This window comes from Epinephelus fuscoguttatus, linkage group LG16 (assembly GCF_011397635.1).
Source record: "Epinephelus fuscoguttatus linkage group LG16, E.fuscoguttatus.final_Chr_v1".
NCBI classification, from domain to species: Eukaryota; Metazoa; Chordata; class Actinopteri; order Perciformes; family Serranidae; genus Epinephelus; species Epinephelus fuscoguttatus.
Genome location: NC_064767.1, coordinates 17,961,738 through 17,986,013, shown reverse-complemented (window position 1 = coordinate 17,986,013; position 24,276 = coordinate 17,961,738). Strand labels below are relative to the sequence as shown.

The 24,276-nt window shown below is 41.3% G+C and overlaps 2 protein-coding genes across 3 annotated transcripts in view; one reads left to right on the top strand and one right to left on the bottom strand.

Moving 5' to 3' along the window:
* Positions 1 to 24,276, top strand: part of LOC125903271 (bifunctional 3'-phosphoadenosine 5'-phosphosulfate synthase 2-like) — a 275,592-nt gene that overhangs the window by 57,247 nt on the left and 194,069 nt on the right. The gene's annotated exons all lie outside the window — the stretch shown is intronic.
* LOC125903270 (cGMP-dependent protein kinase 1) overlaps positions 1 to 24,276 on the bottom strand; it is a 143,507-nt gene that overhangs the window by 35,988 nt on the left and 83,243 nt on the right. For both annotated transcript variants that reach the window (XM_049600091.1, XM_049600090.1), the window contains exons 4-6: positions 14,444 to 14,549; positions 8,924 to 8,987; positions 23 to 100 (exon numbers count right to left, since the gene is read on the bottom strand). In XM_049600091.1, coding sequence (XP_049456048.1) covers positions 23 to 100; positions 8,924 to 8,987; positions 14,444 to 14,549 — 248 coding nt within the window. The remainder of the gene's footprint in view (positions 1 to 22; positions 101 to 8,923; positions 8,988 to 14,443; positions 14,550 to 24,276) is intronic.

Below are 24,276 nucleotides of genomic sequence, written 5' to 3'. Positions count from 1 at the left end.
AGGCTATGGGCACGAATCTCACCTTTCCCTTACTGATGATGAAGAAGGTGTCTCCTCTGGCCCCCTGTCTGATGATGTACTCTCCATCTCCATAATGTGTCTGTCAGAAGAGAAGAAGAGAAGTGTTATGCAGACACACTATGTCTCTCTGGCTCCTTTCTCCTATCGGGAGAGAGCCTTTTCTCTCCAGAGACAAAAATGTACTCTTCAGAGGAAGTAAGGCTAAAGTGGGTGCAGGGAGATAAATTGCAATTAGATGCTTTTATTCTCGTTATTACAACAGGCATGCTGTCCAGGGTGCCTCTCATCCTTCCACTTACTGCGTGCTTGGAAACGTCCTGTGACCTTGAATAAGAATGAGCAGGTAAAGAATATGAGTGAATAATTGAATACTACTGCATCACATCTGAAGCCAAATCACACCCCTTTTCCCGGATAAAATCCATCCATCAATCCATTTTCTTTACCAGGTAATCTTGTTCAGGGTTACAAGCGCTGGAGCCTATCCCAGCATGCGTTGCTGAAGCACAACCTCCGGACTGGTCGCTGCTCTAACAACACATATAGATAGAGAAACTCATTCACACACACACACGCCTACATCCTGTGTTGAAAATAACCTTCAGGGCCAGATAGGGAATGCATTTGCTCCGAGCTGTATGGTGAAGTGATTCGTGAGATGTGACATAACTTAATATGATGTGAAAAATCTCTGGTGCTACATGGAAAACCAGATATAAAGCTTTAAATGATCTACAGGACCATACCAACAAACCCTGATGCGGACCTCAGGCTAACATGCATCACTTTTTGTTTTTCATGATTCAAGTCCTGGTGGGATTTTCACTTTACCAGCACATTACAAAAGATGCTGCACAGAGTCTGGACTGAAGACAGAGCTCACTATTTCCTGTTAGATTATAAGCACACTCAGCGCTGCAGTTGACATTTACCAGGTTTCTATTCTCACACCATTTCACGGGAAACGGTACCTCACATCTTACTTCACACTGAGCAGCGTGTACGCATTTCATGTCTGCTGTGCATCACTCAAAAGCAGAACTTCTTGGTATTAATAGGCTGCAGTACAGGTCCATGCATTTCTATGTGGAGCTTTTTCTCAAGCTTGTCGTCAAGGTGAGAACTGCAAAAAAAAATTCTGGTCTATCTAATCAAAAATCAATCACAGGCCAAAATTATCTATTATTATAGTAGAGGGCAAGACACAGGGCAGTTGGATGGATTCAACTACTATGTGACCCAGCACCACCAACCTGTACGACCTCTGCACAGCGTTGTACAATGTTGTAGTACTCAGGATGGGCCTCAAGATCACTTTCTGAAGGGCTCGGTCTCGTCTTGCATTTTTCTTGGTCTTGTCTCGGTCTCAGACAGAGGACTTTGGGTTTTATTTCAAGACCAGTGATGACCACAACTGCAGTGACTTCACTAAATTGCCTGAGCATTCTCTGATTTATTTGTTGAAATCATTACTGTAACTGGATGTAAAACTCCCTGCTTCAAATTCTGTTATTAGCGGTTGCATTTTTTGTGGTACACTTCAGTTCAGTTCACAATGAGATGAGCTGAAACTTGCAACTACCTGCAATGCACTGGTCTGCAGTGTTCTAAAAATCTGCCAGATTCCATCAATGCGACTAGACAAGACTGTATTATCTCCATAGAAACAACTCTCTGTACTTCAGCTCTAACCTCCAGCTTTTCAGGGTTATTTTGTAACTGAATATCATCTGTAGCTTCTTAAAATATGAATGACATTAGTGATAGTGAGATACTTGCAACAAGTGCATTTCTAGTAGTGATGAAACTGCAAAAACAAAACGAGCTCCAGATGGACCGCATTCATAATAAATACGCCACAGTAATTTGAATAACAAGTGCTGATTAATCAGTCAATGTGTATGTGTTGGTGACATGCACACAGACAGTGACACACTGTGAAGACCAAGACTGACATACGTAGGGAACGTAGATGGACTCAGGCTTTGTAGGGACGGAGGGCAGTTGTCTGAGAATGCCACAGCAACCAAACATGCCATCTGCAGACAGTTTGTAACTGACTTGGCCAGCTGACTTTGCTACGTGCTGACTGGCTGTTGAAACAAATGACGTGCCTTGTTTTCTAGCAGCTGGCTATTTGATGAGTCGCAGGTGACACATCAGTCTGAGTCGAGCTGAGACGGGCCGGTTCACACCTCTACAATGTTTTGTCTGCAATGTTCTTAAACAGTTTCGTCTTGTTGGGAGTTTTGGCTCTGAAGTGGTCTTAATACACACAAACACACAGGGTATACAGGATTCCCACGATCATGGAAAACCTGGAAAACTCATGGAATTTGACAATCACAATTACCAGACCTTGAAGAGTAATTGAATTAGTCAAAATCAATGAAAGTCTTGAAAAAGTCATGGAATTTTGTTGTGTCGGACACACATCTACTACCATCTAAAAATGGCTTAGTAGCGCCCCCTATTCAATTTCAACTGCTGCTTTGTAACAAGACATACAAAAAGCCTCTTGGAGGCATGCTCTAAACCCAACAGGAAGTCGGCCATTTTTAATTTACTGTGCAATTTTGGTGCATTTTTGGCCATTTCCAGGGGTCCTAAATGAACCAACTCCTAGAGATTTCATCGGATCGACTCCAAACCTCTGTTTGTCCCACCCCAAGACCATGAAGAAGAAAAGTTATTCAAAGCTTGAATTTTCGTCAAACCGTGTGACTGTGGGATGGCGTCAAACTTAGGTGTCTCGCCACAAAACAGGAAGTAGTTTATAACTCCAGCATACATGGTCCAGTCTTGCCCAAACTTCACAGGATTGATGACAGTCCCGCCCTGAACACATCTACATGTCAATAATTAGTGATAAATGTCATGTCATGTCATGTCATGTTTTAGACTTTGATGTACATCTCCTACAAAGTTGACCAGATCCACCTCAAACTTGGTCAAATAAGCCATAAGACGTTGATGATTCTTTATTGTGGAAACTGTGAGTTTTCATCGAAGGGCGTAGCAAGTGGGCCAAGACAAAAAGTAATTCTTGATCACAGGTCCTTGAAAAGTCATGGTAAAATTTGGAAATTTTGTCCATGAAAATGTGTGGGGAAATCCTGTATATGTGAATAACGTTTTCTATGGATGTTTTTTTGGGGATGTGGATTTTTCAGGTCAATTTAAGGAGTGCTTATGGTTTGCATGTTCCACATATTATTCTAAGTGTGTCATGTGGTGTAGGTCTTGGTCTTGACTTGGTCTCGCCCTGCCTTGGTCTCGTCCTTGACATAGTCTTAACCCCTCAAACTCTTGTCTCACTCTTGATATACTTGATGTACTTGATCTCAGCCATGTCTTGGTCTCGATTTAGATAGTCTTGACTGCAGCACTACGTCTGCACGTACAGGGAAAACATTAACTTATGTCTAAAAATAGATGAAACCCTGGATGGGCCAAGACAAATACCTCGCTCCACTGATTGGCTGATTATGGGGCGGCAGCAGTCAACAGTCTATGAAGCTAATAAACACAAATTCAGTCACCCTCCCAACACTAATATCTCCCTCAGTCAATAGTGCAAAGACATTAATCAGAGTAAATTTATAGGCATATTCAGAATGCCATGCCATACATCTAATTTTCGGAGGGTTAACATTGTGTGTGTTCTCTCAGCTCACTTACAAATGTCATCCCTGCACTGAGCCTAAATGATTATCTCATTAATTTAATTGCTGGCAAAATAGTTTGCACTCTGGTTAAAGAGGATTTGATCACAGGGATGTGAAGGTTGTCTGATCAGACTGTAGGTCACTAGGGGTGTTTGTTACAGGCTTGTTTTTGTGTGCTGTCAAAATATTTCAGATTAAAGCACCACAAGAAGTCTTGAAAACCCCAAATCTGTGAAACACTGCTTTATGTTTGCCTGCATTACCCTTAAGCCATGTTTCCCCCATTTGACACTTTCCAATTCAGCCGCTCAGTGTTTTGATGTGGGTTGCATAGCTTGCAGCCTCCCTCTACCAATGTACTTTACTTCAACCTCTTTCTTTTCCTTGATGGAGTTGTCCTTCACCATGGAAGTGGTTATGTGTAAACTAATAGAATTTCTTTTCTTGGCTGTCCTGCCCTTTGACACCCCATCTGACTGAACCAGATGAACTGAACTGCTTCTCTTGAGTAACATCTTCACCCTGCTAACCTTTTTATCTGTGAGGTCTCTGAATTATCGTCAGTATTACTTATATAACTTACTGAAAAGTTGCAAACTGTGATGGTCTTTGTACTGTGGTACAATCTATGCTTTAAACAGTGTAGTTATTATCGATCATAGTATAAATAATAGATTATGGTACCACCATGGACCAAGTCACAAACACTGTGCTATGGGATTTGCGATTTTGCAGTGGTGCGATATTGATCAGTATTGATCAATGAATAAATGATGCACAGTGGTTGTCTACTCATGTGGTAAAGCATACAGTCATGACAACTATGTGTATGTTTATCAAGTTGCTGCGCCAAGTAAACTTTTTATATTACCTGGGGTCATTATTTCTACATGTGGCCCCACCTCCAGAAAACTGGTTGTTTCAGTGACACTGAGAAGTAATTCTGGATTATTACACAGTCCAATACAGCCTCAGTTGCTGCTGCTGTTTATCATTATTCTGCAATTTAAGGTCAGTGGCTGGACATAATAGTTTTAAAATGCTTTTTTAATTGTGCTTGGCTCGAGAGGCTGTTAAAATAAGTGGGTAGCCTCGTGCTGCAATGTCAAGTGCCCTGAGCGTGGGAAAACAACAGTGCCCAAAGCCTTTCAAAATGAAAATGGATGGCACAAATTTGATGCCATGTGGGATTGATTACTTGTTGCTCCATTGCAATTTGATTGGCTGTTTGCCAAGTACTGTTGTTGTCATTTGCTAATAGTAGTCAAAAATAGGGCTGCCCCTATATTTTCCTAGTTGACCAACAGTCATCGTTTATTGCCATTAGTCAACTAGTCGTCTGCATGTTTATAATATAAATGTAATTACTAAGTTATATATTTTGGGCGGGGCAACACAATGGTTTGAGTTGGTGTGAGAAAGAATAGTATCAGTAACATTGTTAACACTGTGTTACATTACAGAGAAATACAAAACCGTACTAATGAACCTTCATTAATATAGGCCTATATTTTATCTACAAGTGCACGTCACACACAGAGCGAGCCGCCTGTTAATGACGCTGTCGGCAAAGCAGTAATGATTGTGCTAAGTGGCTAATGGGCATGTAGCTACTTCCATGTTTCAGATGATACGTCATGTTTGTAGTCGACCAATGAAGATGAGTTTACATATCACCTTGGGTTCGTCCTTCACCTTCTCAAAATGATCCCACACTTTGGATTTCCTGCCCAACATGTTATTAACTAGCCTGTGGAATAACCGCAGGTATCAGCCCTGGAAATTAGGGGCCGTACACATGCTGCGTCTTTCACCACCTGGAAAATGTGAGGTCGGGTGCTGGATGCTACTCTTGTGCCTTTTCTGTGCCAGCTTTCAAAAGGATTGCAGCAAGTTGTGTCTGACGTTGCTAAGCAACCTTAACAAGCATCATATAGCCTGTTTATCTGAAACCCTGAGTGCAGAGCTGATCTTCTTCCAGGAGCTGTTTATAAGTGTGTAGGTCTGTCGTCTGTGGGACAGATGTAGAGCTCTGGGTAGCCCTGCACTAAAATGATCAACTTTTCCGTGTTTATCAGACTGAATATTTACGGAAGAAGGAAAATATATCTGTCGGCTGTGACTGGTTTGTAACCTGACTGCTGAGTGTGGCCACTTCCTGTGTTTGTCCTTTCAAATTAAATTCCCACACTGTTGAGTCATATAGGTTTTGATTTATTTTGACAAGGCGCAGCTCCTAAGTGACCAAAGAAATCTTGCTGACTAATGACCTTTCTGGTCGACTAATGTTTGGTCGGCTATTAGGGGCAGCCCTAGCGATCACCATGAACAATGTGCATTATCTTCTACAGCACACATTTGAAAGTCTGCATTTTGATTATGAAGATCAAATACCTCAGGGCCCACCAGCCACGGGATATTCCTCTAAACCAAACCTCTTGTAACAATAAGCAGATGTAATGTAGAGTGATTCTTCAGGACAAAATGGCGAACTGTTAGCCTGCCAGAGAAGAAGCTGTTTCTGCTCTACATGTGTTATTCAGATGAAATGGTGCCTGGTCAACAACAGGCCTTTAGGAGCATTTTTCTGAGAGGATGACAAAACATGAAACCAGCAGGACAACGTGGTGAAATTGGGCTCCTCCGACAGAGCAAACATACCCACACTGCGCATACGGCACATGCAAACGGGTGATTGAGCACTGTAACAGCAAGACGAGGAGAGCAGGAAAACTATGTGCTCAGTGGGATTATCACCCATGTTAAACTGTGTGGGAAATATGAAATAGCCCATTATGTAAAATTGTGCAATTTTCTGGTTTTGCATTTCTCCAAAGTAGTTTTGCCCAACCATTTCTTTCCACCTTAAAGCGTCACTGATTACACAGGTACATCAAATAGTATTCCTTCACGTTTCGCTATGATGAAGTGATGCAAAGATGATTTGATAACATGCTGGCCAAATGAGAACCGTCTATTTCACAATCAGTGACCAGAAGAATAGAAACCCTTGCACAAGCCAGCACAGTCCAGTTTATAAATGTGACATTATGGTAATTTGTTTAGCCTGTTTAGCATACATTCATGTCCTTTGTGCCTGGTCAGTCAATCCACTTTGGTCAGTGTAATGACTGATGAAATGGGACACTGAATGTGCTCTTCATTCTTCTCTGTGGTTTCAGTGTTTCAGGAACTGATTGCAGGTTTTTGCAGTTGCTTGTTTTTGTCATTCTCGTTTTATTGGTTTATAGAAGCAGTATAAAATGTTAACAAAATCCAGAACCAAGTGAGAAGGAAATAGATAAACATAACATAACATAGATAAAAAAAAAAAATACAGTGGAGGGCTAAAAGTCACATCACAGGGTTTCTAGTACTTATCAGACAAAGTCAGATCTAATGTTTGAGACATATACCAGCTATTTTGTCCATCCATCCATCCATTTCTGTAACCGCTTATCCTCTTGAGAGTCACGGAGGGCTGGAGCCTATCCCAGCTGACATTGGATGAGAGGCATGGTACACCCTGGACAGGTCACCAGACTATCACAGGGCTGACACATGGAGACAAACAACCATTCACACTCACATTCACACCTACGGACAATTTAGAGTCATCAATAAAGCTGTCCCCAACCTGCATGTCTTTGGACTGTGGGAGGAAGCTGGAGTACCTGGAGAAAACCCATGCTGACACTGGGAGAACATGGAAACGCCACCGTGCCGCCCCCATTTTGTCCAGCTCTCAATAAAAATGTCCTTCTGGGTTCTCAGATTGAAAGTCAATCTCCCCATTACATAGATATTATGAACCAAGTCAATCACTAGGCATATCTTTTTTCAGCCATTTCTTGGTTAAGGATTTCTTACATGCCACCAATAGTATTCTCAGCAGATATTTATCCTTTTTTCTCCATCTGAGTTTCTTCAAACTAATCAGGTACATCAGTTCAAAATTAAAGGTTATTTTGGTCGAGGAAACCGTTTCAAGAATGCCATGAATTTTAGTTCAAAATGGAGCAACCAAAGGGCACCGCCAGAAGATATGGAATTGATTTGCTGCTTTATTCCCACACAATCGCCAACAGTCCATTTGGGTTTATAAAGATTTTTTCTGGGCAGGAGTACAGAAGTAACGCATGACATTCTTCCAACCAAATTCTCCCCAGGATGGAGAGCTTGTCGTTTTCCATTGTTGTCTAAATATCTCTTCCTATTCCCCTTGTGTGATAGTCAGGTTTCCCTCAGTTTCCCACCTTGATTTAACTGTAAATGCATTTTCCTTGTTCAGTTGTTGAAGACTTAAAATACAGTTTCGAAATGACCTTTTTATAAGGTTAATTCTCAAATGCTCTGGTAAATATTTGGAGTAGTTCATTTTCTGTGGCCATATTTTTCTTTATTTTCTTGTCAATGCAATCACTAATGTGTAAATATCTAAAAAAAAAAAAAAGGTCCCAATTTTGTAAGTTAAATTTGTCCTTGCAGTTGCTTGTTTGACAAATTTGCTGTTTCAAGATAACAAAAACAGCAATAATTTTGATCAGTTCATGTCCTTTATCTCTTCTCAAAAGCAAAATGATCTTGAACTTATTCATCTTAGTTACATAACGATTGCACATGTACAGTCAGTGACACTGAATAACCTTAAAAGAAGGCCGATGCCATATTGGAATGCAATTCAACATATTGACGGCCTCAATGTTAGCAGCACACATCAAAAGTGTAAATGAGAATGTATTTGCATAACTAAATTATGCTGAAAGAAACATCAAACGAAGTGGTGTACAGATGGGTAGAAAATGTGATAGTGAGACACATCTCAAAATGCACAGTCACCAGCGTGAAGGAAACAGTTAAAAGGACATAATAATGATTTTGAATGTTTTAGTCCAATTATGACGAATCGCTTGTCACAACTGCTGACCATTTTGCAAATGTGCCGTAGGGTTTCGGGTTATTAAATGTGTTTATCTGCCTTTCAGTCATCTGTTGACTTCCATCGGTTTATATTTCATTATGGATATTTGAAAAAAAACCAAAAAAAAAAACCACCCTTCACCTGCCTTCACCGGCCGATGCACACTAAATATCTCCTGAATCCCTTCCCGGTGCCCTGCTCTCACTTCAGTGAAAGAAAGTGAATGTATGGAAATCCATTAGGATGTGTGGAGTAGGCTTGTGACATCTGCTTTGTGCTGCAGATGTCACAGGCTTTGGAACAAGGCACTTACCTCCTCAAGGACATCGGCAAGCTTGCTCAGAATATCTTCCTGCAGGCCGTGGAATGTGGGAACGCTGCGGGAGAAAGAAAAGAGGAGGCTTTTAGATCCAAGAATAGGTTCATAGTGCATATATTACTGATTGAGTATTTTGTCGTCAGAAAAAAAAGAGAACGCAGTGTAAATGGCAGCACAGTCTTGGCTATGAAAGAGGTGACCAGTATTGTAGCTGACCTTTGATCTGAAGTGGACAACATATAGGCAACAGGAACACATAAAAATCATTAATATGCCACAGGAGCTGGCCTGTATATATTGTATTACAGTACGTAGATATAAATATTTCAGCACAAACTGGGCAACGTGTCTGGTTACACAGCAGGGCAGCTGATCCTGAGGTTGAATGCGCCCGTATGAGGCTCTGATGTTTGTTCCGTTTGCTTCCCAGCAGCCTCAATGAACGCTATCTCCGTGTTATCAAGCCTACTAAATAAAACTGGCTCAATGTTTATCAAGGAGGAGAGAAAATAACCCCTGCTGGTGAACAAAGGACTTATCTCCCCATATCATCGCTCTCTCTCCCTCTCTGTTTCTCCATCTCCCTCTTCCCCCTCATTTTTCATGCTTTATTACAGTAATCTGAACCATCTTGTCTTGGCCCCCCAACCCGGGCCCTAGCCACTGTGTTGATCCTTGTGCTGTTGCTTATTCGACAGAGGCACTAGTTAATCAGCCAGGCAGTGAACGGATGACCCTGCTCTACATGAAACATATGGAGTTTCACTCCCTGGAGCTGCAAGGCTGTTGACACAAACAAAAAGCCTCTGTTGTGGTAAATTTCCAATCCAACATCTTAATTGTGTTACAGGAAATTAATTATACAAGGCCAATGGGGAAGTGCGGTTTCACTGATGTTGTGTTTTTGATAATTTGAAGCTAACATGGTTACACTCATGACTTTGTGTGACTGTGAGGAAAGCATATAGGACAACCTTTAATAATTTCTGTACTAATCTCACAAACACCTCGAAAAACTTTATAAAAAAAAAGGCCCTTCTTTGATGAAGGGGTTTGATTAATGCTTCCCCATGCTCATTTCCTGTGCCATTTCACAAATCGTTGGGCAGATGGTTGCCTGCTTTTATTCCATGCCTTATAGCAAGACTTTTATCTTCGGTGGAAGAGGGCAGTGAGGAGTTAATATAGCTCACAAACCTTCAAAAATACCACTTCAAAGCAATATGCATTTTGCAACCCGTTCTCAATCCCATGGCATCAAATATGGGAGCTTGGTCAGTGGCCACCTGCATGTAATTCTGATGAACAGGGCACCCTTTGTCTTTATGAGACACACTATGCTCCAATATATACTCATCTGCGGAAATTATGTTGTATAACCTCCTGGGAACTTTTGTTTGGTATGCATTTTTAATTTCCCCTAGCCATTAGGGATCAGTGGGACCTAGTAAGTATAAAATACAAAACATTGTCAACGATAATAAAGTCCCAGTGTCCCAAAACGAGTACTTCCTAATTGTCTGTGTCTTATCTTCAAACTGCAAACATTATTAATCATAAATAAGTTTCAACCATTAAATCTGATCAGGTTTTGGACCTTGTCCTCTTTTGTGTCGGGATCGGCTGCAGACTGACTTGGCAGAGATGGCTGCCATCTTGTTTTTAAATGAATTAGTGTGTTGCGCTCTTACTACCACTAGGTGGCACAAACAGTGCCCAGGAATGGGGACAATGGGTCTATGTCAAGTAGAATTAAGTAAAAGGTCAAATAAATAGGAGGGACAGGTGGTGGATTGGTCAAACAAACACAGGACTTTTCACCCAGGAGACTGGAGTTCATGTTAAACTAAGAACCTGTTTACACCTGGTACTAACATGTGTCTTGGGTGATTCAATCAGAAGTGGACAGCACTAAATTAACTGTAAACGACCGCAAAGACGCATTGTGATCCAGTCACTCAAACCACTTGCTGAGGTGGTCTGGGACACATTTGACCACTTATTTTTTTACAGTGTAAATGCCAATGTGTCCTGATGTTTCCCTGACAAGTATTTAACAGGAAGATATGTCTGTACAGGACATGGTGGTTGTTTGGTGACAGCATGCTCACTCTCTGTAACTTGCCCATTTGAAGACAAGTTGGACAAAATGTTGCTTGACCATCCATCGTTTTGCCCCATTGAAGGAGACATGTTGAATTCGGCTGTTACACAGCTGGTAAAATGATTGACAAGCATGCTAGCGAGCAGTTAGCGAGAGTATGGTGAACGTAATAACTGTGTGCAGGGCCCTTTAAACTGATGTAGCCAGTAATGAAATCTGAACCCAAATGGTCAGCTGGAAACGCAAGATACAAGGCACAGGTGTAAACTGAGATGTGTCTCAGCTTTCCAGTTGTGTTTGGATCACTGAAACACATGTTAATATCAGGTGTGAACAGGCTTTAAAAGTCAATGTTGAGTTGCTGTCCAAAGTTGTCATAGAAGGCTACCTAGAGCGTCATAATTTGAAGCAAAGGGCCACTACCAAGCTGCCATATTTGATGAGTTGGTAGTGAGAACGTGTCACATTTTGTAACTCCAGGTGATGTTTCTCAGTTCATTAGACACTACGTTTGCAGCTACTCTTCCTGGAGCAATGTGTTTGAGTGATTTCACCTACATGCTAAAAAGAGGGTATAAAAAAAAGGTTTTCACAAGCGCAATCACTTCCCGTATGTTGTAGCATGTGGGATTTCTCTGTCAGTTTTTCAACTGTGTTCCACCTCCACAACTTGTGAGAGCAAATATATAATTTCACAGCAGTTTAACAGTGGGTTGGAGACTCAGGGACCAGCATGTGTTTGTTCTTACGCTCTGACTACAGCTCTTTTATTAGATCTGCTTCTCGGAAACAAAACAGAAGTATAATTATCTACATATTGTGAATTAACAGATGATGCTATAAATCTCTGATCTCCCCCTCTCTAAATACCTCTTTATAAGCCAAACACACAGTGAGCCCAAACCAAGCAATACATTTGTATATCTATTAAATATTTACTTATCTGTTGGACTGTTATATAAGAGCCGCTGGGAGGCAAGAGCTGCCATACAGTACATGCTCACATACTCCGTGAAGAGATAGAAATGTCTTTTTTTAGGCAAAGCCATCACTAAAATAGCTGCTTCAGTCCTGGGACAGAAAAGCAAGATTAATAGTGTTTTTATATCTGGGTGGAAACATACATTTTTAGTTGTATATGTTTTAAAGTCTCCCTTCATCACAAAGGGTACTGTAGATACAGCAAAGGTTGAAGAGGCTTTGTTGTAAGTGACCTAAATGTCACAGACTGTTAAACTGTCAGGAAGATTATCCGCTCCAGAAATACAACAGCATTTGTCATTATGGTCAAATGCGTAAAACAGTCTGTGTTTTGTTTCGTTAACTGGCGATATCATGCATTCCTGTAGAAAATGACAGTCTATTGAGAGGCAAAGAAAGAAGTATGATATTGTTATACTGTTACAAAAACCAAAACTAGTTCTGATTATTTACCCTTAGATTGCCCAGATAATTGAACTAGATGGCACTCAGCTTGAGGTGCTCAAAGGGCCAAATAAAGTACATTTCAAAAACTCAACAGCAATGGGTCTTTTCAGAAATCACCTTGCTGTGATAGGTTTTAGGAAGGAACTATTTTCCTTCTACCAAACTACACCCGTCAACCTAATCTTCACGCCAAGTGTTGGCAATATCAGCCGTAGAGATGTCTGCCTTCTCTCCATTATAATGGAACTAGATGGCACTCGGCTTGTGGTGCTCAAAGCGCCAGAGCACCAAAGTTCTACTCAACTACACCCGCCAACATCACCTTGCAAAAGGAAGCATGTACCTACTGCTAGCTTACCTAGCAACACTGAGCTAACTAACGTTACAGCCTAGCCTAGGGATACACCTTTAGTATTTGCATCTCGCGCTGTCATGAACCTCTCGTCCATGAGTAGATGCACGCTTCATTCTGCGCAGTGATACAGTTGGCGGGTGCAGCTCAGTAGAGTGAAAATAATTCCCAAATGAAACTGCTCACAACAAATGGTAAATGGACTGAACTTGTATAGCGCCTTTCTAGTCTTCCGACCACTCAAATGCTTCCACACTACATGTTGCTTTCACCCATTCACACAAGAATTTACACACTGGTGGCCGAGGCTACCACACATGGTGCCACCTGCCACTTAGTAACCATTCACACGCTCTCACACAATGATTGAACAGCCATCAGGAGTACTTTGGGGTTCAGTATGTTGCCATGGATACTTCGACATGTGGACTGGAATGAGCCGGAGATCGAATCGCCGATCATCCGATTAGTGAATGACCTGCTCTACCTCTGAGCCACTGCCACCTCCACAACAAGGTCTATGGATTATCTTTAGTGTCTGGATTAGACATTGCTGTTGAGTTTTTCCAAAAAATGTATTTTCAGGCGTTTCTAGCACCTCAAGCCAGGTGCCATCTAATTCCATTATACTGGAGAGAAGGCACACATCTCTATGGCAGATATCTTCAGCTCACACCGAAACAATCCAGATTGATAAATACAAGATGAAAAATATGTGTTTTGATTTTGAGGTGAACTGTCCCTTTAAAGGTTGCACAGCAGAAGCATCCAAAAGGAGTCATTTCTGGAACAGTAAAATAGGTCGTTTTGAAAAGTATTGGCATACGACCTATTTTGTAGTTAAGGCATGAGGATGAGGGGAGCTGGTTTCCTGCCTGGCTTGAAACAACTCTGTCAAATACTGTCAGGGTCTGATCATGATCACAGTGATTCATGAGGCTTAGTTCAGTAAAAATGATCCTAGGCAGAGTGTGTGCTTTTTTTTTTTTTTTTTTTTTAATGTGAGACCTTTAAACACACACGGCAGTGCATATATGAGAGACAGTGAGGAGACAATAGAGCAGCTTCTGATATCGGGTCCTGAAACAAAGTCATGAGAAGATGGAGCGGTGTATGAAATATAGGAAAGACGTGATATAATTTTCATAATTGACTTGATGAAGACCAAAGTGGATGACAGCAAAACAGGGAAGTCGAACAGAGATAGGGGACGAGAGAGATTTATACTGTAATTGCATCTCATGCATCTTGATCACTGCACACTGCTCTCCCTCTGTCTTTTGATGAGTCTTTCTTTTATCCTATACTCCATGCAGGCCTTTTAAGTGATAATAGGCTTCCGGTGGTTAGGGCGTAGGGCTCTCTGATTCAGACAGGGGTATTAAAAAAAGATGATACAGGTAAAAGGTATTTTTCCAGAGGGATGAATGACACTTTTAGTGACCCATCTGCAATTAATTTTGGGTTATATAATTTATTTGCCAAAAATGAGGAGTAAGTAGTCTTCTGAGAAGCAGCTCACGCATATTCCCCTGAAATCATATTGTTAATTCATTCATTGCATTTCAGATCAAAGCCCTATTCAGGGCCATTTCTCTGTCATTGTGGGACAATTTACAGGCTCCCTCACCTTTTCAGAAACTCCATGTATTCTGTGTGCTTGATGAGACCCGTCCTCATCATGATCGTCTGAAAACACTGTCGGTCGATGGCCCACAGCTTCACATTTGTTAGAGCTGGAAAAAAAAGAATGCACATAAGCAATGTCATGAAAGTTAGACTTCACCCTTAGGCAAACAGATTAATAAAACAGCATGTGCGCATTATACAGGCCCAACAGTTTGAAGCTTTATGCATGCACAATACGGATAGCCTATAGTGAATATCATATGCACTGTAAAAGCATTTGATATTGAACTTGAGATGTGAGAAGAATCACAGTTGTGCCATGGCGCGAAGCATGGGTGAATTTAAACTAAAAAAAACCCACTGAAATCGCAATTCAGAGAGTAGAGTGGAGAAATCTGTGGACCTTTACGTTTAGTTACTCTTTTGTTTGCAATAACCAGCATCCAATATTGCTGCTGAACAGGCCTGCAAAGCAAACAGGAGGTATTCTGGGCAATTAGTCTTTATTCAGCAGTTAGGAGATAATTGGTGTTTTTGGAATACCTTGCATGGATGGCTTGCTTCAAGTCACGCAACAGCATTTTAATTGGTTTAAGGTCAGGAGTCTGACTTGACTGTGTTCAAGTTTGCTTCTTTTTTTCTTTATTAGACAAAGCCCTTGAGTCACTGATTGCTCTTTGCGTTAAGGACAATTATCAAAGTGTGTGAAAAAAGTTGTTAAGTTTCAAATCACAAACAGCTACTCCTGATATTGTTCTGTCCAATTTCCTGAAACAATTTGGAATTAGTCATTCAACCAGTGATTACAATCTGCGCTAGCCCTGAGGCAACTCCGAACCATAAAACTCTCCACACATGGATTAGATGGAAGTTAAGGAGGTTTTTTTAGTTTAAATATAGCAATTTCAGATTTATTGTTCCATTGAGCGTCCAGATAATGTGATGCAAACATTAAAAGAGCAGCAATACTTTGGATAAGAGCAATTTCCTCTCAATTTTCTTTCCATGGACAAATTTATCCATCCATCTATTTTCATCCGCTTATCCGGGGCTGGGTCGCGGGGGCAGCAGGCCAAGCAAAGCATCCCAGACGTCCCTCTCCCCAGCAACACTTTCCAGCTCCTCCTGAGGGACCTTGAGGCGTTCCCAGGCCAGATGAGATATGTAATCCCTACAGCATGTTCTGGGTCTACCCTGGTGTCTCCTACCAGTGGGACATGCCTGGAACACCTCTAACAGGAGGCGCACAGTACCCATCCTGATCAGATGCCTGAACCACCTCAACTGACCCCTTTCGACGCAAAGGAGCAGTGGCTCTACTCCGAGCTCCCTCCAGATGTCTGAGCTCCTCACCCTATCTCTAAGGCTGAGCCCAGCCACTCCACGGAGGAAACTCATTTCAGCTGCTTATATCCGCAATCTCATTCTTTCGGTCACTACCCAGAGCTCATGACCATAGGTGAGGGTTGGGACATACAGATGGACCAGTCAATCAAAAGCTTTGCTCCCTCTTCACCATGACAAACTAATGTTAAGTGTTTTTCTTACTGTGGATAGATACATAGAATTTAAAGTTGTTTGATACCGAAACCAGTATCATAAATGCCTCAGATACTGCCTAAAATGCTGCATCTGGTTCCAGTGAGAACACAAATTTATGCACTGATCCAATACCATGTAATTTATGGATAAATTCTGAAGTAGTTTCACACCCCAATAAAACAGCAGCTTTCCCAGAAATCAAATATTTGCTGCTTTAAAACAGCAGCAAAAACAACAAGTTGTGGCCACTGGCAACTACTGTTTAAGAGCGTTGAAGAAAGTGTAACGTTCGCTGTTAGCAAAATGTCAGACTAGATAATAAAGAAAGTTCTATGCCATTCATTCTTGGTATTTATTTGTTCATGTTTTACAAAGGGCTTAACCTGAGCCATGCCATACATTGATAGCAATTATTTAACGTCCATATAAGGGTTAGTAATATACAGTAGTATACAGTAGTATACATAACATAATGGTATTGGATCGGCACTCAGTATCAGCCGATATGCAAGTTAAGGCATAGGAATCGGTATTGGGAGGGAAAAATGGTATTGGAACATCTCTAATTGAATGTAGTCAGTGCAAGAGATGCCTAAAATACTTTGCTGTTATGCCACATCTCCTTGACACCTCCTTGAATAATGTACAGTCCTCTTGAAGCAATCCTTGCAGAATACCCAGTCCTTCAAAGATCAGAAACGGTGCTCAATCTCTTCCATTTTTCCCCCATTTTTATGCCTGGCTGGTGATTGATGGAGGCCTGGGTCTTTTGAAATTCCTTTTCTTGCCATTTTCAGTATTTTGAGCTTCAACAGCTCTTTCTCTGAGGTGCTCTGTAGTCACTTTTGATCAGAATATGTTTCACCTCGACAGATCTCTGTTGCGAAGAGCCGACTGTGTTGGAGCCAGGCTATGTGGGTTTTCATTATCGCGATGGACCTCTAACCCACACCTGAATGACATTATATATCCACATTCATCCCCATTTTCTAGAAGAAATCGGGTCGCTGAGGCAGAAACTTTATAAGAAAACATGCCAGAACCCCATATTTCATCTTGCTGAGCCACACCATATGGTGACTTCCTGAATTCAGTGCTTTGCTAATAGCTGTTTATGGTAATTATTTCAAAATGACTTTAGGGTTTCTCCCAGTATCATTATCTTTTGCAAGAAATACTCTCATCCCGACTTCACGACTTCAATTGTGCAGTTTTACAGTAGACTGTGAGGAGTAATAAAAAGAAGATAGAGAAAATCTTCAGTCTGACCCCAAAACAAATCCGGAGATCCCCAAGGAAGGCTGTGGCCACAGGGACATGTATTAATATTAGAAGAAAATTCATCAGATAAGAGTCAGTCTACTTGGTATTTTGTCTGAGCGTGTGTGTGTCTGTTGCAAGAGCTTTTCATTCTATCTCATCCTCCCAGTGTGACACTTCTTCACAGAGTTAAAGATAAAATCCACTTTTGTTAATAACTGTGTGGTATTTATTGATCATGGGAAAATTATTTTTCGTTTGGTGTCCTCAGCAGTGAAGTCATAGTGCAGGCTTAGTTACAGAGCAGCACCCCTGCAGCTGATGGGCAATCAGTGTGTCATAGGCCTGGGCCTGCTGTTTAATGAGCATTCCCTGATAGTGTGTATCTGAAACTACTACAGTTAATAAATGTGATGCCCAGTCACATACACACACAGCACACTGACTTTTGATTCTGTCCTTTTAAGTACCGAGGTTTACCTCATGAGAGTGAGGACATTTTTGTACAGAGAGGGGATTTCCATTCATCCACATCGTTACTACATGCTTAGAGCAATGGACATAGTTTAAAGAGCGTGAAAGTCTGCTCAGGGTGAGTGGGAGTGGAGGTGGAAGGTTCCAAGAAAACACTGGACTTCGATCCAGGAGACCAGTGTTTGAAACCAACCAACAACGACCTCGGCTGTAGCATTTGTGCCACTCAAATCCATTTGTTTTTTTTAGCGACACACCACTGCTTTGACTCATGAGACCAGTGTTTGAAACCAACAAAAAACCAACAAACAATGATATTGGTTTGGCTTGTGTGCCACTCAAAGCTGGGTGAGTTTTTGTTAGCAATACACCAGTGCTTTTACCCAGGAGACCAGTGTTTGAAACCAACCAACAACAATATTGATTTTGGCGTTTGTGCCATTCAACGCCGGTTGATTTGTTTAGTGATACACCACAGCTTTGACCCAGAAGACCAGTGTCTGAAAAACACCGACAGCAACAACCTCGAAAGTGGCGTTTGTGCCACTCAAAGCCAGTTGTTTTGTTTAGTGACACAATACTGCTTTGACCCAGGAAACAAGCATTCAAAACTAATTTACAAAAACCTTGGTTGTGGCATTTGTGCCACTCAAAGCTGGTTGGTATTTTAATGACACGCCACTGCTTTGACCCAGAAGACCAATGTTTGAAACACAACAACAACCTCGAAAGTGGTGTTTGTGCTACTCAAAGCCGGTTGTTTTTTTCAGTGACACAAAACTGCTTTGACCCAGGAGACAAGGGTTTAAAACCGACCAACGACAACCTCGGTTGCAGCATTTGTGCCACTCAGAGCTGGGTGTTGCTTAAGTTAAATTCAATATCTTTTCCTAATCATAACCAAGACGTTTTGTTGCCTAAACCAAACCATGGACACCATCTTACCGCCAACCTCTTGAAAAGACTTGAAGTACTGTCTGAGATAACACACACAAAAATGAACATCTGTGCTAGCGTACAAACTCACATATTCCAGGTAATTATGGACATATAAGTGGGTGAACGCACCCCTGCAGACACCACAATCTTTCTCTGCAGACCAAGAGTTTGGCAGCACTTTAAAATAGGGCCAAACCACAGGAGAAATGCCCTCATTACGCAGCCTGACGCTGTTTTTAGTTAGAGACACTTTCTTGGAGTGGGAACCCCAAAACACACAGCAGGACGTAAGAATGTATACAGACACAGATATGCAGACATCCTGTACAGGCACACGCAGATATCCGATACACATGAGGATGTCGTAGATAGATGCACACATGCTGCACATATACATAGGCACAATGAACAGTAATCAGTCATTTGAAGTAAAAATGTAAATCTATACATTGTGGATTGGAACACTGATAGCAGACGAACATGTTCACAATATTTTATTTTTCTCCTTTTTCAAGCTTTCCGAGGGCACTTTTTCAAAGAAATAACACCATATCTGAATCTCGTTATGTCTTACTTAATCGGAAAGGTTACTGCTGTAGTAGTGATGTGGACAAATTACTCTGAGGCAGACTGAGAGCCTAACAAACCCGGTATATGGAGATAGGTCCAGAGAGAAATTATTAGAGTAGCCTTCTAATTTGACCCCAGAGCAACATGAGTGGGAGGTTAGACGTCACTATGCTGTGTGCAATGGAGTGTTGTGGCGTGTGGGAGTGTGGGGCACTGGGAAATAAGATATGTAGGGAGCCTGCAGCGCACCGCAGTAGGTAAACGTATTATTCGGAGCCTTGTCTAAATTGCAGTGAGACTCAGGGAGCTAGTTATCCTGTGAGTTCGCAGATGAATGTCTTAATGCTCATGGGTTGCCGACCATTAGCTTCACAGCTTTGTGGATCCACATAACACCCCAGGCAGTGCTGGAGAGATGCAAGGATGTTGTCTGTGAAAGGTTTTGAGGAATTGGGCAGTGTGTTGCTCCAGTGGGATGATAATTGGGGCTCTAACAGTTATGCAATGGACTGTACATGCAAGTGTATAATGTATATAGAGGGGGTAGACAAAAAAACAAGAACACATTAATGTAATGCAATTAAATGCAATCCAATAGAGGTCTGACAATAAGTACGACCTTTGGGAAAATGTGTATGGAGCATGAGTAAAGGCCAGTTGCTCCAGATTGTGTTGTGCTGGTGTTGCACCATGTTGTAATTTATATGCTTTCGTCATGCCCTCTTCACGTAATGAATATCGTGTTCTAGTCTTAAGCGGGATTTATACTTGTGCCTCAGATCCATACAGAGCCTAAGCTGTAGCCTACGGATAAATCACACAGAAGACTGTGGAGGCTTTATTGTCTTCACAATTTGTTGTTTCTTATCTGTGAAATTCAAGTAAATAAGAGCTTTGTTTCAACTTAGGGAACTGGTTTAACCTTACAAAAACAGAGACAGGAGGTTTGCATCGCTGCAACATGTAGCTAGTTACATTTCTAAGGAGATGCACGCTAGGCTATGACGTAGGGTTCAGCGTAGGCTCTCTGTCAACGCAGAGCCTTGAACTTTGAAGCAGAAGTGTAAATCCTGCATTAAGGCCCGGACACATTAAACCAACAGTTGGTCATCGGTCAGTGTTGGGCTGTCCGTGAGCATCTGTTGCCCTAGTTTTCGCAGCGTGCTATTGAGCTCTTGTCAGCTTTATTTCGGCTAACTCAATTTGCGTCGTAGATGGTAGAGTCTGTCGGTGAATGAAAACTCTAACTGGCAATTTAGCTCAGCACACCAGAAGAGAAACAGAAGCGAAGAAAGAAAATAAATGACTAAAGTCAAAGGGGCGCGAGATTGAAACAAACTTGTTAAATGGGTAAAACAATGTTTTAGCCCTTTAGCAGAAATGTATGTTGTTTGTGTTATTGTTTGCTAGCACATCCTTTGTTCTTTCAACATCGGGTTGTGTTGCTAATGTGCTAACTGGATAACTAGCATCCTTACAGCCTTGTAGTAGTAGAATGACGAATACAGACTACCGCCACCTGCAGGCATGAAGAGGTTTTCTCAGGCAGGCACAGAACATGCAACTTTTTGGTCGAGACATGAGATATGAGGCAACACAGCAGTCAGCCTTCATTGCCACTAGTTCTTTGATGTCAGTCTTTGGTGTGTCGGGACCTTAAGTTGGTGAATCTTGTATTTAGCATTTGTCAAATTTAGTCGTATCAGTTTTAGTTTCACAGAAGATATGGTGGCGAAAAGTGTAACTTATATGCATCCAATCTCTTTCCAGAAACAGACTGAGTTAAGGAGCGTTAAGGTATTTTGTGCGTGTCAGTTGATGCTTGTAGCACATATGCTGTAATCAAGACAGAGGTAGTTTTGATTCAGTTGCCTGGATGTGCCAATTTGGGGAGCAAATGTGATAAAATTGCTGTTTTTGTGAAAAATGTACTCCCATTGACGCTGCCAAAGTGGCCTCTTGACGTACATCAACCCGCCAGTGTGTGGGCTTAATGGGTGCAGGTGCTTTGATGCATTTAATATGCAGCAGGTGTGTGTTCAGCTTTATTGTTTATGACACCTAAAATCACATTATGATAGTTCCTTTTAACAATGACTGCTTTTTATGTGTGCATGTGAAGTGTGTAATTGACATGAATTTATACATTTTGCTCCCTTGATTAAAATCACTGTGACCTTAATACACACCCTGCCAACTACTGTTTAACACCTGTTTTCTCTTTGCCCCTGAAAGCTCCTCTAACTTGAATGTAATCCCACCTCAGACAGAGTAAAGGATGGCTATTCATAGCCACTGCCCACAGCCGAGCGTGTCATCATTATCATTTGCTCATGCTCCTCCTTTCCTTCCTTCCCCTTGGAGCAGTGATTCTCATCCCTCGTCCTTTAGTTTCTCCCAATTATTTGCAACAATAGATCAATAGTGTTGATTGTTAATGATGCAAAAACTGGACAACTATCTGCTTTGACATGTCAGGCCCCAAAAGAGAAGATCTGTGTATACAACTGAGGAACACTGACAGATAATATACATATGAATGTCGCCACATGACAGAGTGCAGGGCAAGGCATCACTCATTCATTTGGCTCAGTCATAATCATTGTAACTGAATTTCAGCCTGGGGCGTTATGCAAATGCTCCACGTGTGCTTGTTCTTGTAATCTAATTTTGGCTCATTAAATGCTATAAATATAGGATGAGTGAAACATCATTTCTTCTCTGTATTCTGCTCATGACAGCTGACATGCGGAGAGCGTGGGGGTTTGGAAACATCAAAACTTTGTTTGTTTCTGTGACTGTAATCTTGATTTTTGTTGAGCGTGCCATACCTTTTAATGGGGTTTTAAAATGCCTCAAAACAGTGTACGTCTGGCCCGCGATGATTCAGCTGAAGTATAAAGCATCTGCCATTTGCACTGCAGAAAATCTACACTCCTTTCCAAAATTACCACAGGGCCACATGAAAGTGGTACTTAAATAAAGATTAGAGCAGAGTTTAAGGCAGTGGAGTGTGCAGGCAAACTTGTGCACTCTGACGACAAGAAATATATTTGTTAGGAGCATAGTATTAACACAGAGTCATAGACTGCTCAGTGTACATCACTGTGTGTACATTATTAGACAGAATATAAGCTCTACAATAAGATCCCCCTCTCTCCACATTCATCTGCCTGATTGATGGAGGGAAATCTGCGTTTATTATCTGCCTACTGCCATGTCTGCATACATTTTCTAGAAGAGAAAAAGAACCCTGCTATAATAAGACCATGACAGACCATGATGTGTGTTTTGACACAATGCGGTATGCTGTTCACAGCAAAGCCTTAAGTTATGATTTCTGTTCATCCTCCTCTCCCACTTTTAAGCAGACCTGTCACCAGAAAAAATGTTGTTATTGTGCATTTTTCCAAACTGAATACATTACATTTGCAAGTTTTATATGCATCATATCAGTGTTTCTAAAGTGACACAGTATTTGAGCTGACTTTGCCATCAGGAGGTGGAGGTGGCTGTGGATGCAAGTCACCTAGGAGAGACGCTTGCCAGGCTGCAGACTAGGGGTGTGCGATATCATCTCATTCACGATAATAACTTTTAATGTGATATGAAAAATTGAAATTCATATAGTGGTACTCGCAATATTTCGACTTGTTGACATATTGACGTCATACTGTTACCCACGGTAACAACACGCATGGCTGAAAGCAACATTATTTCAGACTCTGTAGTGGTTCCAAAAAGAGGAGCAGCTTCAGTAGTGTGGAATAAACTGTGACGTCCTGAATGCTTTATGAACAGCCACGGACTTCTCAGACTCTTTTAGCGAGATACTGCTCAGAGGGAACTCATTCAGCGGCTCCTCTGGCAGCAGCACAGCGTCTCTCTGTCTGCTCTCTCAAGTAAGAAGGAAATCAGCTGCTGATTTATATATATAGATCCCAGGGTAAATTTTTTGTATTAGGGAGCTGTTTAAATGTGTAATTTCTGGTAGATTCTATTTCGTTGATCTATTAATATTGTATACAGAATCTGAATCTTACCCTGAATTACTGTTGTTGTTCACAAATTAAAGAAATTAGATCATTTTTGTTAAGTTTTTACAGAATATTTTAAGGCAGACTGCTAGGTTGACATGTAAAACTATATCACTTATTAACTAACTTGTCATATTGTCAAGAATATCGTTATCGCAAAAACTTGTCTGGAATATTGTGATATTATTTTAGGGCCATATCACCCACCCCTACTGTTTCCAGTGGCTTAAGGCTCCAAAGGGTCTCTTGTAAGAATCTGCGGGTGGTTTTCCAGCACTTTTTTAGGCTTCAAATATTGGTGTTTTGTCGCGACTTGTCGGCAAGGATAGTGCCACAGTAGTGGTTGTTGACATCACTGCTATTCCTGCCAGGATTGTGCCCCCAAAACCGGGTATTTTAATCAAAAATGATCCTCTCCTAACCATAAACAAGTGTTTTTTGTGCCTCAACCTAACCACACATACCACAGCGCCATCCACTTGGCTACACAATAACATGCAAATGTAACATATCTGTGGTTCAGAAATAAACAATGCCAAAACATCAACTGTCACAGGGCAAAGAACAGCCCAGTTGCCAGAAGAAAATTTTGGTATTGTGCACTTCTGTGCATGATGGATACATCACATTTGTATGTTTCATATGAATCATATCAATGTTTCAAAAACAAGATAATTCTGATTATATGTGTATGAGCTGTCATTGTAAGGTGGAGAGGATGGTGAATGGCGTGACTCTTAGACGAGACAGCTGCAGACCACTGTTCCAGACCAACAAACCAGACACTGGCAGGAATTCAAGCCTTGATTGTGCCACAAAAACTGGAAATTTTAAGCTACAACATGATGTTTTTCCATATCCAGGGGATTTTGTGCCGCATAAAGCAACATAACCACATGTTAACCAGAGCGTGACATGAAGAAACATAAAGTTTCAACATATTCGCTACATAATAAATGTCACATATCTGTGGTTTGCAGAAACACACAATGCCAACATTTAATCTGGCAAT